General features: G+C 39.8%; 1 protein-coding gene across 4 annotated transcripts in view; it reads right to left on the bottom strand.

Annotated features, from left to right (window-relative positions):
• slc35f5 (solute carrier family 35 member F5) overlaps positions 1 to 17,985 on the bottom strand; it is a 144,135-nt gene that overhangs the window by 59,029 nt on the left and 67,121 nt on the right. For 3 of the 4 annotated variants that reach the window (XM_033024630.1, XM_033024632.1, XM_033024631.1), the window contains 3 exons: positions 14,086 to 14,173; positions 13,840 to 13,904; positions 261 to 311 (listed from right to left, as the gene is read on the bottom strand). In XM_033024630.1, the coding sequence (XP_032880521.1) occupies positions 261 to 311; positions 13,840 to 13,904; positions 14,086 to 14,173 (204 nt within the window). The remainder of the gene's footprint in view (positions 1 to 260; positions 312 to 13,839; positions 13,905 to 14,085; positions 14,174 to 17,985) is intronic. The other variant, XM_033024633.1, reaches the window with a different exon arrangement.

Genomic DNA, 17,985 nt, shown 5'->3' with positions numbered 1-17,985 from the left:
CAATTACAAAAGTTGGTTATTTATTGGTATGCATTATTCGACAGCACACAAAGTCAGTCAGACCCAAAACACCTTCCATGTTGCATTAGCACAGATGACTTGTAATTATAACATTACACAAGCACCAATTATTACTCAAGCAGAACAGGACATTCAACAGCACTAGATTCATGACCCCATAGCGTCACTGGGAAATACCATATTTTAAGAGCCATTAACATCCATATAATGACAGTGCTTAACTGATCCTGTAAACTTACCTTGGGACGCAATACACTCTCCTAGGATGGTTGAAGTTATGTCCCACCTTGCTGCCATGTGGGCATTAAGGAAAGAAGAACCATGTTGTTATAAATGTGACAAGTACGAATGCAAGGTGGTGTTATTATGGATTAACATCTTGAGGATGCAGTACATCCATTTTTATTGTCCATGCAAGGTATCCTATAGTTTAGTGAATTCATCTGGTTCTGTACATCCAGGTTATCAGTACATTGAATGTACAGATCTGTGCCTTTAAAAACACACTACAAACAAGATTTGAGCATTCTGTCGAAAGGCAAATTGCAGTTTCAAATAACTTGAGACAATGTGGCTACATATTACTCAGTTATCAACTTACATTAATATAAATGAAAGTATAAAAAGCAGAAACAAAATATGAAAAAGGACCATCATATGATGAAGCAGTTCCTGCAGAAAGGAAGCTGGATATCTGATTACAATCAACAGTGATTACAAGCTTAGTTTAAAAAGTTGAGAGCTAATTATATTTTGGCATATTCATAATAAAATCACACAATTAGTGCCAATCATACATTGATTGGCTGGGGAACAGTTTGTATGCATTGGCATACAAATTTAGCATTACAGTATCTACATGAGGAAAGTTAACCTTGAAAAATTAAAACATTAAATATTTCTACTATCCTATTGAACAGTTTAAGTACTGTAGAAATAAACAGGAAATGTATAAGAAAGAACTACAGATGCTGGTAAAATCGAAGGTAGACGCAAAATGCTGGAGTTACAGCGGGTGAGGCAGCATCTATGGAGAGAAGGAATGGGGACGTTTCGGGTCGAGACCCTTCTTTAGACTGATGGGTCTCAGTCTGAAGGTCTTGACCCGAAACGTCGCCCATTCCTTCTCTCCATAGATGCTGCCTCACCCTCTGAGTTACTCCAGGATTTTGTGTCGACCAATAGGAATTATATAAGGTAGACAAAAAACATCTGCAGTTAACAGGAAATGTATGATTGGTTTGGAATTTTGATGCGACTTTATTGAATAAAATTGTGAAAAATTGGCAGTCTTTGTGCACCAGAAATATATTATGATAGTGAACAAAACACAAAGTTTTGGAGGAACTCGGCAGGACGGGCAATATCACAGGAGGGAATGGATAGGTGACGTTTCATATCAGAACCCTTCTTCATAATAATTGTGGTGGGGGGGTGAGGAGTGGGAGTAGAAAGCGGGAAACAAGAGGTGGGGGTGAGACAAAGCTTGGTAAGTAATAGACGTGTGATACATATAAACAGAGAGATTTATAATACATACAGTTGAGAGAGGTTTGGAAGACAGATGGGTGGAGTTAGTGGTAAATGCAAGAAGTGAAAAGGACCCGAAATATTGCCTGTCCATTCCCTCTACAGATGCGGTCTGACCCGCTGAATTCCTTCAGCGCATCCTGTTTTGCTCAAGATTCCAGTGTTTCTACCATTCCGTGTGTCTCTATAGTTATTACGAGTTAGATTGCAGAATATAATGATGTAACCGTGATGGAATTAATCATTTCAAAAATACGCCATTTTGAAAGTAGGAAAAATAGTACATACAAGGAGAAGGATAATGAGAGTGGTACCGAGTAAGCAAGAGGGGACACTGCATGAGAGAAAGCAAAACAATCTCTAGTAAAAAACTGCCGGACGGCACAGTGGCGCTGCAGTAGAGTTGTTGCTTTAAAGTGCCGGAGACCTGGGTTCGATCCTGACTACAGGTGCTGTCGTTATGGAGTTTGTACGTTCTCTCTGTCAGCGCATGGGTTTTCTCCGAGTGCTCTGGTATCGCCCTCCACACTCCAAAGATTAACAGGTTCGTAGGTTAATTGGCTTTGGTAAAAATTGTAAATTGCCCCTAGTGTGTAGGATAGTGCTCGTTTACGGGGTAATCACTGATCGGCGCAGATTTGATTGGCCAAAGGGCCCGTTTCTGTGCTGTACCTCTAAGGTCTAAAGTAAAGTAAAGTCATACGGTTGGTTTGCTTGTGGAACAGTTTAACTGATAATCAAAAAACATAGCAAACTGAAAAACAATCTCAATCTTTGTGGCTGCCACATCAGTCCAATTATCCCATCCGCCAGCTTTTTCTGCCCATATTCAATACCACAAGAGATACAATTAATAATTTATGTAAATGTATTTCAATCATATTCATTAATTTGGAAATAGTTAAAACTTAGAAGTATTATCTGACAAGTCTAAGGCATTCAAACGACAGCCAGCAGCTATGGCAAACACACTTTCAGCAGCTGTTTGGTATGAATAATTCTGAAAGCGAACAGGATCACTTAAGGATTCTCCATCAGTGTTCAAATATGCATTGATTAGATAACTTGCAAGTTTCCAAATTATATACACAAAGTATTTTTATGGCTCCGAAAATCAAACTTGCTTAATTAAATTAATTGCAGTTTTCTATGTCTTTGATTTGATTATAAAATCTTAGGCTTGATTACTACCATTAGGGCAAGTTGATTATTTGCTTAGCTTGACAGGCGTCATTTTTTTTTTCCAAAAGCAAAACGTTGTTGCAATATTTTATGATAGTAAAAATGAGTAGCATGAAGGGGTGCTCAACACAATTCAAGGTGGGGAAGAAGACAGGGGAGGGGAGGTGGGAAAGGTAGAGAGGTGGAGGGAAGAAAGTCTTACTTAATTTTTGGTATGCTGCTGCAGAAAACTGTCACGGCAAATTAATAACAACTCTCAAAGGGGATTCACAGCAAATTGCAATAAAATAACTTATTGTGGGCTAATTGTCTTTGATGTATAGAAAGTCTAGAATGGATAAAGAGGATGGGAAAAAAACGAACAAAAGTAAAGAATTGACAGCGAGAGATTACACAATACTAACAACAGATCAGAGTTGTGAATGGTTTAAATACCCAGCTTTATTTTAAAGAGAAGTTACAGGTGTTTCCTATTTATCATCTTGCTTTGACATTCAAGACTCATGATTCAGAAAATATGCTGATGTTTTGAATGGCTCGCCTAAGTATATAGAGTGGCTTGCAAAAGTATTCATACCCCTTGAACTTTTCCACATTTTGTCACGTTACAACCACAAACGTAAATGTATTTTATTGGGATTTTATGTGATAGACCAACACAAAGTGGCGCATAATTGTGAAGTGGAAGGAAAATGATACATGGTTTTCAAATTTTTTTACAAATAAAAAACTGAAAAGTGTGGCGTGCAAAAGTATTCAGCCCCCTTTACTCTGATACCCATAAATAAAATCCAGTGCAACCAATTGCCTTCAGAAGTCACCTAATTAGTAAATAGAGTCCACTTGTGTGTAATCTAATCTCAGTATAAATACAGCTGTTCTGTGAAGGCCTCAGAGGTTTGTTAGAGAACATTAGTGAACAAACAGCATCATGAAGCCCAAGGAACACACCAGGCACGTCAGGGATAAAGTTGTGGAGATGTTTAAAGCAGGGTTAGGTTATAAAAAAATATCCCACGCTTTGAACATCTCACGGAGCACTGTTCAATCCATCATCTGAAAATGGAAAGAGTATGGCACAACTGCAAACCTACCAAGACATGGCTGCCCACCTAAACTGACAGGCCGGGCAAGGAGAGCATTGATCAGAGAAGCAGCCAAGAGGCCCATGGTAACTCTGGAGGAGCTGCAGAGATCCACAGCTCAGGTGGGAGAATCTGTCCACAGGACAACTATTAGTCGTGCACTCCACAAATCGGGCCTTTATGGAAGAGTGGCAAGAAGAAAGCCATTGTTGAAAAAAAGCCATAAGAAGTCCCGTTTGCAGTTTGCCACAAGCCATGTGGGGGACACAGCAAACATGTGGAGGAAGGTGCTCCCATCACCCTGAACACACCATCCCCACTGTGAAACATGGTGGTGGCAGCATCATGCTGTGGGGATGCTTTTCTTCAGCAGGGACAGGGAAGCTGAACCCAGTCAAAGTCCAGACCTAAATCCAATTGAGAATCTCTGGCAAGACTTGAAAATTGCTGTTCACAGACGCTCTCCATCTAATCTGACTGAGCTTGAGCTATTTTGCAAAGAAGAATGGGCAAAAATTTCAGTCTCTAGATGTGCAAAGCTGGAAGAGACATACCCCAAAAGACTTGCAGCTGTAATTGCAGCGAAAGGTGGTTCTACAAAGTATTGACTCGGGGGGGCTGAATACTTTTGCACGCCACACTTTTCAGTTTTTTATTTGTAAAAAAATTTGAAAACCATGAATCATTTTCCTTCCACTTCACAATTATGCACCACTTTGTGTTGGTCTATCACATAAAATCCCAATAAAATACATTTACGTTTGTGGTTGTAACGTGACAAAGTGTGGAAAAGTTCAAGGAGTATGAAAACTTTTGCAAGCCACTGTATCCAGTAGAAAGAACCACAAGATTTAGGGGTTAATTAATACATTAATTAGATAATGAAAATAGCTAATGGAATGCTGACTGTATAGATGGTGAGAGAATGAATGGATAAATGTTTTCTGCAGCCATGCAAAGCTCCAGCTAAACCGTATGCAGAGGAACTGAGTACCATACATCAGCAGATATTTTTATCTGGAAAATAATTTGAAGTAGATCAAATTGGTCTTCATGTGATAAATTATGTTTGCTTTATCAAACTAAGGTTGTTTAGTGCCATAGTGATACAGTGTGGAAGCAGGCCCTTCGGCCCAACTTGCCCACACCGGCCAACATGTCCCAGCTACACTAGTCCCACATGCCTGTGTTCGATCTATATCCCTCCAACCTGTCATAGAAACATAGAAAATAGGTGCGGGAGGAGGCAATTCGGCCCTTCAAACCAGCACCGCCATTCATTGTGATCATGGCTGATCGTCCCCTATCAATAACCCGTGCCTGCCTTCTCCCCATATCCCTTGACTCCACTAGCCCCTAGAGCTCTATCTAACTCTCTCTTAAATCCATCCAGTGACTGGGCCTCCACTACCCTCTGTGGCAGGGAATTCCATAAATTCACAACTCTCTGGGTGAAAAAGTTTTTTCTTACCTCAGTCTTAAATGACCTCCCCTTTATTCTAAGACTGTGGCCCCTGGTTCTGGACTCACCCCACATTGGGAATTTTTTTCCTGCATCTAGCTTGTCCAGTCCTTTTATAATTTTATATGTTTACTAGACCAAGGGCAGACCCGTTGGGTCTGCTCCCCCAACGCAGCCGTTCCCTACCCGTAGCCCCCACGGGAGACGTGGTCCTCCAACTCAAGCGGCTCAGGAATGAGCAGTGCGGCTGGTTTTAAATGGCGTCTTTGAGGCGAGATGCGGGCGCCAGCAGCCGTTATGGTCGCCGGCCAGCAGGAGGCGACAAAATGAGTGAGTGGGGGGGGGGAGAGAAGGATTTAATGAAAAATGTTGACATAAACATAACGAAATCTAATGAGGAGTGGATAGTTGGAATGAAAAGTGAAATGTCTACCGAAATGGCTGCTTCTATGGGTGAGAAGCCAGTTTATTTTGAAATATTGGGGGGTGGGGGGGGGAAGGATTTGATTAAAAACGTGTACTTAAAGACGACAAAATGTAATGAGGAGCGGATACTTAGAAAGAAAAGTGAGATCTCTACCGAAATGGAAAAGATCTCGGCGATTGAGCGTCTGGATTCGGCGTGGCAATGAATCAAAGGAAGAAATGCAGCCGGCAGCCGTACATGTAAATGGATCCATTCCGAATGGACATCTGCGAGCATCGGCCATTCCGATTGGACATCTGCGAGTATTGGGCATTGTGACATCACACGATGGAACGAATCAAAAGGCAGAAAGGCAGCCAGACGGCAGGCACAGAGTTTTAATAGTATATAGATAGATATAAGAACGCCCCTCATCCTTCTAAACTCCAGTGAATACAAGCCTAGTCTTTTCAATCTTTCCTCATATGACAGTCCCACTATCCCAGGGATAAATCCCGTGAACCTATGCTGCACTGCCTCAAACACAATGATATCCTTCCTCAAATTAGGAGACCAAAACTGTACACAATACTCCAGATGTGGTCTCACCAGAGCCCTATACAACTGCAGAAGAACCTCTTTCCTCCTATACTGAAATCCTCTTGTTATGAAGGCCAATATTCCATTAGCTTTCTTCACTGCCTGCTGTACCTGTAAGCCAACTTTCAGTGACCGGTGTACAAGGACGCCCAGGTCTTGCTGCACCCCCTTACCTAACCTAACCCCATTGAGATAATAATCTGCCCCCTTGTTTTTGCCGCCAAAGTGGATAACATCACATTTATCTATATTATACCGCATCTGCCACGCGTCTGCCCACTCACTCAATCTGTCCAGGCCACCCTGCAACCTCCTAACATCCTCTTTACAGTTCACGCTGCCACCCAGCTTTGTGTCATCTGCAAACTTGCTAGTGTTGCTCCGAATTCCCTCTTCCAAATCATTAATATATATGGTAAACAGTTGCGGCCCCAACACCGAGCCTTGCGGCACTCCACTCGCCACTGCCTGCTATTCTGAAAAGGACCCGTTCACTCCTCCTCTTTGCTTCCGGTCTGCCAACCAATTTTCTATCCATGTCAACACCCTACCCCAATACCATGTGCTCTAATTTTAGTCACCAGTCTCCCGTGCGGGACCTTATCAAAGGCTTTCTGAAAGTCTAGATACACTACATCCACTGGCACCCCTTCATCCTTCACATGTCACATCCTCAAAAATGTCCTATCCATGTACCTGTTTCATAAACTTTGGGATAGTCCCAGCCTTAACTAACTCCTCTGCAGCTTGTTCCATACACCCACCACCCTTTCTGTGAAAAAGTTACCCCTCAGGTTCCTATTAAATCTTTTCTCATTCACCTTAAACCCAAGTCCTCTGGTTCTCGATTCACCTACTCTGGGCAAGACTCTGTGCATCTACCTAATCTATTCCTGGATCTCCTGGAATTTAAAAGTCAGAAATATGAAATGTTTTAATTTTCTAAATATTAATGGGCACTGGTAGCGTAATTAGACACAAACTACTTCTGCTGGATAGGAAGTTTCAATCCCGAAAAGTGCATTTAGGCCACTCAGAAATATTGTTAGGTTCCACAATCACACATAGATAGGGAGACAGAAATTTAGATCATTCATCCATAAGTTTATGCTTGACCAATTGTTAATTTTAAGCCCAAAATGATTTTTTCTAAATGTCAGCATTAAGCAAAATTGCTTGGTAAATGGAGATAGGACAATAATTAGCCACGATCTCTTTGAAAACATCTTTGATGGCATAATGGACTTTTCCTGCCCTAATGTTTGGCTAAAATCAATTCTAATATTCTAAAAATGCAGCAGAATCCAAACTGTGTGATAAGTTTGACTTTATAATATGACATAAAATTACTTGCAGAAATGAAAAGAAAAAGTTGTGAGTACAGTTTCATTGCGAGAGGATTGGAGTTTAGGAAAAAGGAGGTCCTACTGCAGTTGTACAGGGCCTTGGTGAGACCGCACCTGGAGTATTGTGTGCAATTTTGGTCTCCTAATTTGAGGAAGGCCATTATTGCTATTGAGGGAGTACAGCGTAAGTTCACCAGGTTAATTCTCAGGATTGTAAGACTGATATATGATGAAATAATAGGTCGACTGGGCTTGTATTCACTGGAATTTAGAAGGATGAGAGGATATCTTATAGAAACATATAAAATCCGCAAAGGATTGGACAGGCAGAAAACATATTCCCGATGTTGGGGGAGTCTAGAACCAGGGGGTCACAGTTTAAGAATAAGGGATAGGCCATTTAGGACTGAGATGAGGAAACAATTCTTCACCCAGATAGTTGTGAATCTGTGAAATTCTCTGCCACAGAAGGCAGTGGAGGCCAATTCACTGGATGTTTTCAAGAGAGTTAGATTCAGCTCTTAGGGCTAAAGGAATCAAGGGATATGGGAAAAAAGCAGGAACGGGGTACTGATTTTAGATGATCAGCCGTGATCATATTGAATGGCTCGAAGTGCCGAATGGCATACTGCTGCACCTATTTTTCTATGTTTCTACTTAGTGGGTCAGATGCATTTGTGGAGAGGAAGCAGCATTAAAGTTTCAGGTTAATGACTTCTCATCAAAAGTCAATTAACATTTCTAGCATTTCTCCTTTTAATTTCAGATTTCCGGCATTTTGCCATTGAATCGTGGCAAATAAACAGATGGTGAGCTATTGCACAATTCATTAATGATATAATTACAGAAAAACAAGTAAACTTCCACCCTTCCTCTTTCCAACTGGGCTCTTGGAAAGACCAAATATCCATCTATGGTCTATTGCTAATATCTAATAATGCACATAACATTACGTCGGGTAGGTTACATGTATACAAATACAAATGATTCAAACACTAACATCTCATTGCTTTGAATAATCAAGAGAAGTTACATTCAAATACTTTAATTTCACTAGTTTGAAAATCATGTAATGAAAGTTTAAGAACAGATCTAATGTGCCATTTCCAAATGGGTGTTCCATTATTGATCAGCTATTCCATCATTTCTATACTTCCTACACACTTACAGAACGTGATTGAATACAGAACCAAAACTGCAGAGGAGATGAGATCTGCACTGCTATGCTCATAAAGCCTTCTGATTAAAATCTAGAGGTTTGAAAGCATAAATGCAATGGCACTGGAATACACCATAGTCTTGTAAGAGTGGTATTCTTTTAGTCTTAGTCTAATTTTCCTTAGTAAATCATTCAAACACAACGCCAGATCAATGTTTCAGGTGTTAGAATAGTGTTTCCCATTTGAAATTAGATAGAGTCTTTCTAAAGTTTCTGCTCTGCCACCATCAGGCATTGATTGTAGAGCTCAACTAGCCTAAGTAACATCACATTTAAAAAACCCATGTTAACACGAAGAAAACATAAAATTCCATGTTTGCTGTCCATGGCACGTGTTAACATGTGCAAGCAAATTGCCTCTTTCATCCAAAACTGCAATGAATGTCAAGGATAAGGTTTGGGATTTAAATCCAGATAAATGATTGGTTGTAAACAAAGGACCAGTTGTCAGTTAACAAAGTTTCACCAATGAAGTTCCTCAAAGACTGCAACATGAGTTCTCCCCTTCCTGACTTCTCTAGGTTTTCTGGTTCAGGCAGAAATATGGTCAATGCTTATGAAAAACAGACAGGAGTCAACCGAACAGAAAAAAGATAGATACTACAGTGATGTTTGGGACAAAAACCAATCATTTATTTATTTGCCTCTGTACTCCACAATTTGTGTTTTGTAATAGAAAAAATCACATGTGGTTAAAGTGCACATTGTCAGATTTTATTAAAGGCCATTTTTATACATTTTGGTTTCACCATGTAGAAATTACAGCTGTGTTTATACATAGTCCCATTTCAGGCACCATAATGTTTGGGACACATGGCTTCACAGGCATTGGTAATTGCTCAGGTGTGTTTTAATTGCCTCCTCAATGCAGGTATATGAGAGCCCACAGCACCTAGTCTTTCCTCCAGTCTTTCCATCACCTTTGAAAACTTTTATTGCTGTTTATCACCACGAGGACCAAAGTTATGCCAATGAAAGTCAAATAAGCCATTATGAGACTGAGAAACAAGAATAAAACAGTTAGAGACTTTAGCCAAACTTTAGGCTTACCAAAATCAACTGTTTGGAACATCATTAAGAAGAAAGAGAGCACTGGTGAGCTTACTAATTGCAAAGGGACTGGCAGGCCAAGGAAGACCTCCACAGCTGATGACAGAAGAATTCCCTCTATAATAAAGAAAAATCCCCAAACACCTGTCCGACTGATCAGAAACACTCTTCAGGAGTCCGGTGTGGATTTGTCAATGAAAATTGTCCACAGAAGACTTCATGAACAGAAATACAGAGGCTACACTGCAAGATGCAAACCATTTGTTAGTTGCAAAAATAGGATGGCCAGGTTAGTTTGCCAAGAATATACAATATACAATATTTTATTACATGCCATTTGAACCTCAGTGAAGCTCAAACGAAACTCCGTTTCCACTGCCATACAAACAAAGACAATTCCTACAAGACATACAAACAATTCCATTTACACAAACATCCATCACAATGAATCTCCTCCTCATTGTGATGGAAGGCAAAGTCTTTTCTCTCCCCTGCACCATTTCTCTCCCGATGTCGAAGCACCAGCCGGGCGATGGTAAGTCCCACGGTCATTTAAGACCGCGCCGGGTGATGTACGGCCCCGCTCCAGGCCCAAAAGTCACAATGTTGGAGCCCTCGGCGGGCGCTGGAATGTCCCGTGGCCATTAAAGCCGCGCCGGGCGATGTACGGCCCTGCTCCGGGTCGTTCCGACCCCGCGACTCGGGCTGGAGAAGTCGCGTTGCGAGAGCTCCGAAAAGCGGTCTCCACCCGGACCCGCGAGCTCCCGATGTCACAGTCCACTGGTCTGCAGCTGGAGCCTCCAAGCTCCGGAGTTGGGCCGCAGCAGTGAGCCACCACCGCTCCCCACACTCCGAGACCAGCCAGCCACACAATGGTAAGTCCACAGCTCCGCAGGCTCCGCGACTGGAGCCCTCAGGTCGTTCCGGTTGGAGGCCGCTCCACAGACAACGGAGACCAGACAGGGAAAAGGTCGGATCTCCCGTGCAGGGAAGAGATTTTAAAAGTCCCCCCCCCCCCGCCCCCCACATATACACAGTTAAAAACAGTATCAGAAAACACAAACCACTCCATTTAACTAGACAAAAAACAACAAAAAGACAGACAGGCTGTAGGGGCTGCTGCAATGCGAGTCGCGCCACCGCAAACTTAAAAGAGCGACCACAGTTCTGGAAAAAAGTCTTGTGGACAAATGAGACAAAGATTAACATATCAGAGTGATGGCAAGTGCAAAGTAAGGAGGAGAGAAGGAACTGCCCAAGATCCAAAGCATACCACCTCATCTGTGAGACACGATGGTGGGGTTGTTATGGCCTGGGCATGTATGGCTGCTGAAGGTACTGGCTCACTTATCTTCATTGATGATACAACTGCTGATGGTAGTAGCATAATGAATTCTGAAGTGTACAGACACACCCTATCTGCTCAAGTTCAAACAAATGCCTCAAAACTCATTGGCCGGTGGTTCATTCTACAGCAAGATAATGATCGCAAATACTGCTGAAGCACAAAGGAGTTTTTCAAAACTAAAAAATGGTCAATTCTTGAGCGGCCAAGTCAATCACCCGATCTGAACCCAATTGAGCATGCCTTTTATATGTTGAAGCGAAAACTGAAGGGGACTAGCCCCCAAAGCAAGCATAAGCTAAAGATGGCTGCAATACAGACATGGTAGAGCATCACCAGAGAAGATACCCAGCAACTGGTGATGTCCATGAATCACAGACATCAAGCAGTCATTGCATGCAAAGGATGTGCAACAAAATACTGCCCTGAAATGGGGGGGGGGGGGGGGACGACTATGTATAAACACTGTTCTAATTTATATATGGTGAAACCTAAATGTATAAAAATATCTTTATTAAAATCTGTCAATATGCACTTTAACATGTGATTTTATTTCTATTCCAAATATCAAATTGTGGAGTACAGAGCAAATAAATAAATGATGAGTCTTTTTCCCAAACATTATGGAGGGCACTGTATATGTTTTTCAGGACAAGCAATTGCTCTTGCAACTAAACTATACCTTTTGTCATTGTTGAATTTTTAATTTGTACTTAAGTGACTGGAAAATACTCCAGATATACAAAGCTCAAAGCATACACAGAGTTTGCTCATCAATTAGAAACATTCTACATGTATATAGCCATGGAATGATTATTCAAATAAAAATAATGGTTTGTCGCATGTCACAGCTAGTAACCTATTTTTTTCAGCACAATTTCAAGAGGTTGGATTTTATTTTGTTGTTAAACATGCTTGCTGTGACTTTTCAAACCATCTGAACACAAATCACAAAATGAGAACAAATGGGTCTGGTTAATAGGCGACCAAACACCTAGGAATGCTGGATCTATTGTTTTAGTCTGTTCTCATCCCAGATAACATATTAATTCCTACGATGATGATATTCTTTTTTCCTTTTCCAGTCTCTTTGCATTACGTCCATGACTCCACTGATGCCCTCTGCCATTTTGATAGCTTCCAGCTTTCTGGTTTTAACAGCTTTTTCCTATCTCTATGTCTGAGAATATTCTAGGAGCTGGCGGCCTCCAACTGGAATCGACCTTGAGGGCTCCGGTAGCAGAGCCTGTGGACTTACTATCACGGAGCTGGCTGACTGCTGACTTCGGAAGCGGAGGTGGCGTTACGGCTACAACTCGACTTCGGAGGCTTCGGTTTTGCTGCAACATGTTTCACAAAACATGGAGGGGATTGTCCCCCACCTCTCAAAAGATGGGGGGGGGGACAGCCCCCCCCAGGATTTCCGCCCATGCCACCAGGTCACCTCCCGCAGCTGATCGTGGAACCCCCAGAGCGCCCTAACAACCTAACCGTCAGCCTCCAGGACGAAGGTAATTTTTCGTGCCTTATTTTATGATAAAAAATAGCGTCTTCGACACTGGGAAATACGGTATGCTTCAGACTGAAAGGGGTCAGATTGAAACTGAAGCATGTATGTTCCTACTCTAGGTGAAAAATACTTGACATTTTCTGGAAATGTTCTGCTGCCCACTGGATTCACAAATATGTTTTGCAAATCTTAAAGTGATACAGTACACAATGCTGTATCCAACCTGATGAATTAGGCTTTTGGGGGGCAGCTAAGCCATATGTCAGGATGAAATGACAGAGAAAGCATTAGATTTAGAATTTTGTAAAATTTAATAATGTTGTAACAGAACCCACTGTCTTCCAAGCAGCCAGTAAAATGCACTCAAGTTCTCTGCTACAAATCCCAAGTCTCATAATCATTTACGTAGATATTAACCAGAAAGGGTACATTGTGGACTGCAAGTGACAGGAGTTCTGCAATGAAAATGGCCAATGATGCAAGACTGGTGAAAAAATGTAGCATGGAGAAAACTAATAGTTAGCAATGGTTTGAAAAAAATCTGTCTTGCCCTCTTTCCAGTTGATTTTAATATATACTGTGTTTGTCGAACATCTATATTCGTAAATCATCATGTAAGTAGAACCACTCATTCGGTCACTTTTATTAATTCTTCAATTTAAAACAGCAATAGCATTCTAGGGAATAATGTGGTTCATGAAAATAAATTTTACTACTAAAACTGGTATATTTTTCAAGTTAAGAGTACAGCAAAACAATTTGTATGATTATCAGTGTGTTGAATTAAGAAGCCTTAAGTGATATGAATTACTGATTAACAATGTATATAATTCACATTATAATGCAAAGTTTATCACCTGAGTTTTAATAAACATGCATCAGTAATACTGGAATTTATTTCGCAAGTTAGTAATTGTACGGTGTTTGAATTACATATGCTGGATTAATTATCTTGTACTACTTTGCAAAGGCTATGGGATGAAAAATAACTCTGGACATCGCACTATTTGTAAAAAATAAACAAAACAACAAGGGGTTATTAACAAAACAGTGTTAGTTATAAAAATAAATAAAATCCTTTACCTATTGTGCCTTTTCCCTCTGTGTCATTACTCGATGATAGACTAACAAGCGTAACACCACCAATGCTGAAAAGCAAAAACAAAACATTCTTATTTTTTTGTTACAGGTTAATCCTGCAGAGATAAGAAAGAGTTGCATTGTAGAGGAGCTATTTTCATAGGGTAAATTTTAATTCATTATGTATATTGAGGTATATGATTGAAAAAAGTGATAGGGTTCAAATTTTATTGATGAATTAATTCATACCATAAAATGACTGCTAATAATTTGGATAATGTAAATCTATCTCCACTGTTGCTCGGGAACATTGCAGCCAGAAGTAGGGTGAAAAGGCCTGCCGAAATAAAACATTCAATTAATCAAAAATTAACATTGAAATGTAAAATGATAGAATTATGAATACAAGTTTCTCAGGAATGTATTTTATCAAATTTATTAGGTTAGGAAGCCTAAACACATCATTATTTTAATTTAAAAAAAAACAGATATAATTCATATTAACTTTACAACGGTCAATATGTGAATCACAATTACAACCTAACACACAATTACTAGTAGATCTCTTATGGTAGTATTTGTGGTTTGAGGACACATGTATGGGGCAGATTAAGCAGATTTAGCAATGAAATTATATAGTTCATGAGGCAGAGGGTGTTAACAGTTGCGCTATTTTAAGGAGCTTGGTTTCTTTTACTGAGCTTCTGAAATAATGGAACTAGACATAAATAAAGAGTTGACAGTTAAACTATACTGGAAATAGGAATTATTTTGTTGTCTGAAATGAATTACATTTACTTATTGGATTGTATCTTTTAACAGTCTTTTGTCATTTATGAAGTGGGGCACATTACTTTCAACATATAATTTTTCTTAAACCATTTATGTCCCTATAAAATGTTTATTATTAGTGTGTACAACTTTGTTTAGAAAGTAATAATTGAATAACACTAGATGGCACTGTTGCAAGTGTTTCTCTTATTTTACCAAAATAAATATGCTTCTTTTGGTAAGATACCTCCACATATTGTTAATTCTTTCATTATATCTCTAGAATATATTTAGAAAAAGGTTGAGAAATTGTTTCCATTTCTGAGTTGCAGCTTTATGGCTTCTCTCAACCAGACAATTCTATTTAGCTACTGTGACAGGGGAAACTATTTAATCTGACGATCATAAATATGTAATATAAATTTCAAATAGCAGTGTTGTGGGATGGTCAAACAAATTCTCCATTCAATTTTAATTGCAATATTAAAAGCCATCTAATAAATGGTGAATGGTTACAATGCCAATTATTAAGGAACAGTTGTAGTAAAAAAGAATAAGATGTGTTGTAGTAACAAGAGATCCATTCGCATCTGAAAATTGGTTAAAGTTTTTAGTCCATCTGAAAATGGAGGTTCAGAGGATTCTATAGAAAAAGGGAAGAATAACTAATAGTTCTTTTTTTTAATTTTTATTTCAAATGTTTTGGTTTCAATCTCTATCTCTGGCATTTTCTGCCAAAAAAGACAATGTGCTTGGGATCCAAAATGAAACCAATATTTCATAGTAGTGTACAGATAGATAGAAATTATTTTTAGACCTTTTTTTGGGGTGCTTAATTTTATTATTAAAACTATGATGGGATTATGCAAGTTGCAAAATGATTGACTAAATGCACAACACGGTCTGTAATGATTACTGTATATTCTACAATAAATATAATTCCATTTGATAAAGCTCTGGCCATGTATCAGTTGATATTGAACGTTGTACACATAATGAAGAATCAATGTAAATTCAGTTGTCTGTTCACCAAAATAAAAGCAAGATGCATTACAAGCAATTATGAATAAAACACAATGAGACATCAGCTAAAATACTTTGTTTCTAGTAAATGTACTTTGATCTTTCAATGAGAACATAGGTTGATGAAAGTAAAAGAAAGACCACAACAGACAATGGCAATAGGAAATGACAGATGTTGCATGGTTAGATTACCAATCTAGAGAATACGTTTTTGGATTTTATTTAGGTTTTAAAAAAAGAGAAAAATAACGTTTTTAAAATCGATAAATCGGCAGAGTGTGAAAGCTTCCATAAAACAGTAGTACCTGTACAAAAATGCAAAACATTTGCAAATGTATTCAGGATCTCTAACTTTAAATAAAATATTGGGAACTGTAATTTCTAGTATTTAAGAGGGTGGACCAAAAGCCAACAGGATAGTTCAGATACATATTATTGGGATATATTGGGGACAAAGTGAACGAGCAGGAGGTCATTACCATGCTGGATAGGGGAATGCTTATGATACTGTCTCTAAGGATATAAAGAAAAAAATGCCAACATTACAGGCAATTGATTACTTGTGAAATTGAGAGAAGTGAGGGTAACTTTGGATTGGTGGTTGAGGAGACCTTGTATAGAAATAAAGGAAACATCTAGCTCAAATAACCTTGAAGAACATGGTGGTAGATCACATTTTTCATATGAGGGTAACTGAGGTTGGAATCAGAACAATACTAAACCATAAAAGTTAAATTATAAAATTAGATTACTTTCTTTTTTTCTAGAAGTTACTTCCTGCGGTGGAGTAATCTAGATAAAGATACATGTGTAATCTTAAAATTAGAACCAATCCATTTAGGAATGAAATCTGAATGCATTGCCCATACATCGTGTTGAAAATCTGGAACTCCCTCCCCCAAAGGTAACGCCTCTTGTTATATGAAATGCTCAATTTTCTTTTGTTAAATAATGGTATCAATAGATATGAGTTCAAACAGGTATACAGTGCATTCTAAAAGTATTCAGACCCCTTCACTGATTCCACATTTTATTACGTTACAGCCTTATTCTAAAATGGATTAAATTCTTTTTTTGTTATCATCAATCTACACAATACCTCATAATAAAAAAGCGTAAACAGGTGTTTAGAAATTTTTGAAAAGTAGTTTACATAAATATCACGTTTACATAAGCATTTAGACCCTTTACTCAGTACTTTGTTGAGGCACCTTTGACAGCGATTACAGCCTCAAGTCCTCTTGGCTATAAAGCTACAAGCTTGGCACACCTGTATTTGGGTAATTTCTCCCATTCTTCTCTGCAGATCCTCTCAAGCTCTGTCAGGTTGGATGGGGAGCTTTGATGCACAGCTATTTTCAGGTCCCTCCAGAGATGTTCGATCGGGTTCAAGTCTGGGCTCAGGCTGGGCCACTCGAGGACATTCACAGACTTGTCACAAAGCCACTCCTGCGTTGTCTTGGCTGTGTGCATAGGGTCGTTGTCCTGTTGGAAGGTGAACCTCTGCTCCAGTCTGAGGCCCAGAACACTCTTGGGCAGGTATTCATCAAGGATCTCTCTGTATTTTGCTCCGTTCATCTTTCCCTCGATCCCGACTGGTCTCCCAGTTCCTGCCGCTGAAAAACATCCCCACAGCATGATGCTGCCACCACCATGCTTCACTGTAGGTATGGTATTGGCCAGGTGAAGAGTGGTGCCTGGTTTCCTCCAGACGGGACGCTTGGCATTCAGGCCAAAGAGTTCAATCTTGGTTTCATCAGACCAGAAAATCTTGTTTGTCATGGTCTGAGTCCTTTAGGTGCCTTTTGGCAAACTCCAAGCGGGCTGTCATGTGCCTTTTACTGAGGAGTGGCTTCCGTAAAACCTACCATAAAGGCTTGATTGGTGGAGTGCTACAGATATAGTTGTCCTTCTGGAAGGTCCTCCCATCTCCACAGAGGAACTCTGGAGCTCTGTCAGAGTGACCATCGGGTTCTTGGTTACCTTCCTAATCAAGGCTTTTCTCCCCCAATTGCTCAGTTTGGCCGGGCGGCCAGCTCGATGAAGAGTCCTGGTGGTTCCAAAGTTCTTCCATTTAAGAATGACGGAGGCCACTGTACTCTTCAGGACCTGCAATGCTGCAGAAATTGTTTTGTGCCCTTCCCCAGATCTGTGTTTCAACATAATCCTGTCTCGGAGGTCTACGGACAATTCCTTCGTCTTCATGGTTTGGTTTTTGCTCTGACATGCCCTGTCAACTGTGGGACATTATATAGACAGGTGTGTGCCTTTCCAAATCATGTCCAATCAATTGAATTTACCACTGGTGGATTCCAATCAAGTTGTAGAAACATCTCAAGGATAATCAATGGAAAC

Source organism: Amblyraja radiata, chromosome 7, assembly GCF_010909765.2.
Source record: "Amblyraja radiata isolate CabotCenter1 chromosome 7, sAmbRad1.1.pri, whole genome shotgun sequence".
Classification (NCBI taxonomy): Eukaryota; Metazoa; Chordata; class Chondrichthyes; order Rajiformes; family Rajidae; genus Amblyraja; species Amblyraja radiata.
Note: the sequence above shows the minus strand (reverse complement) of the source record. Positions and strands in the feature narration are given on the sequence as shown.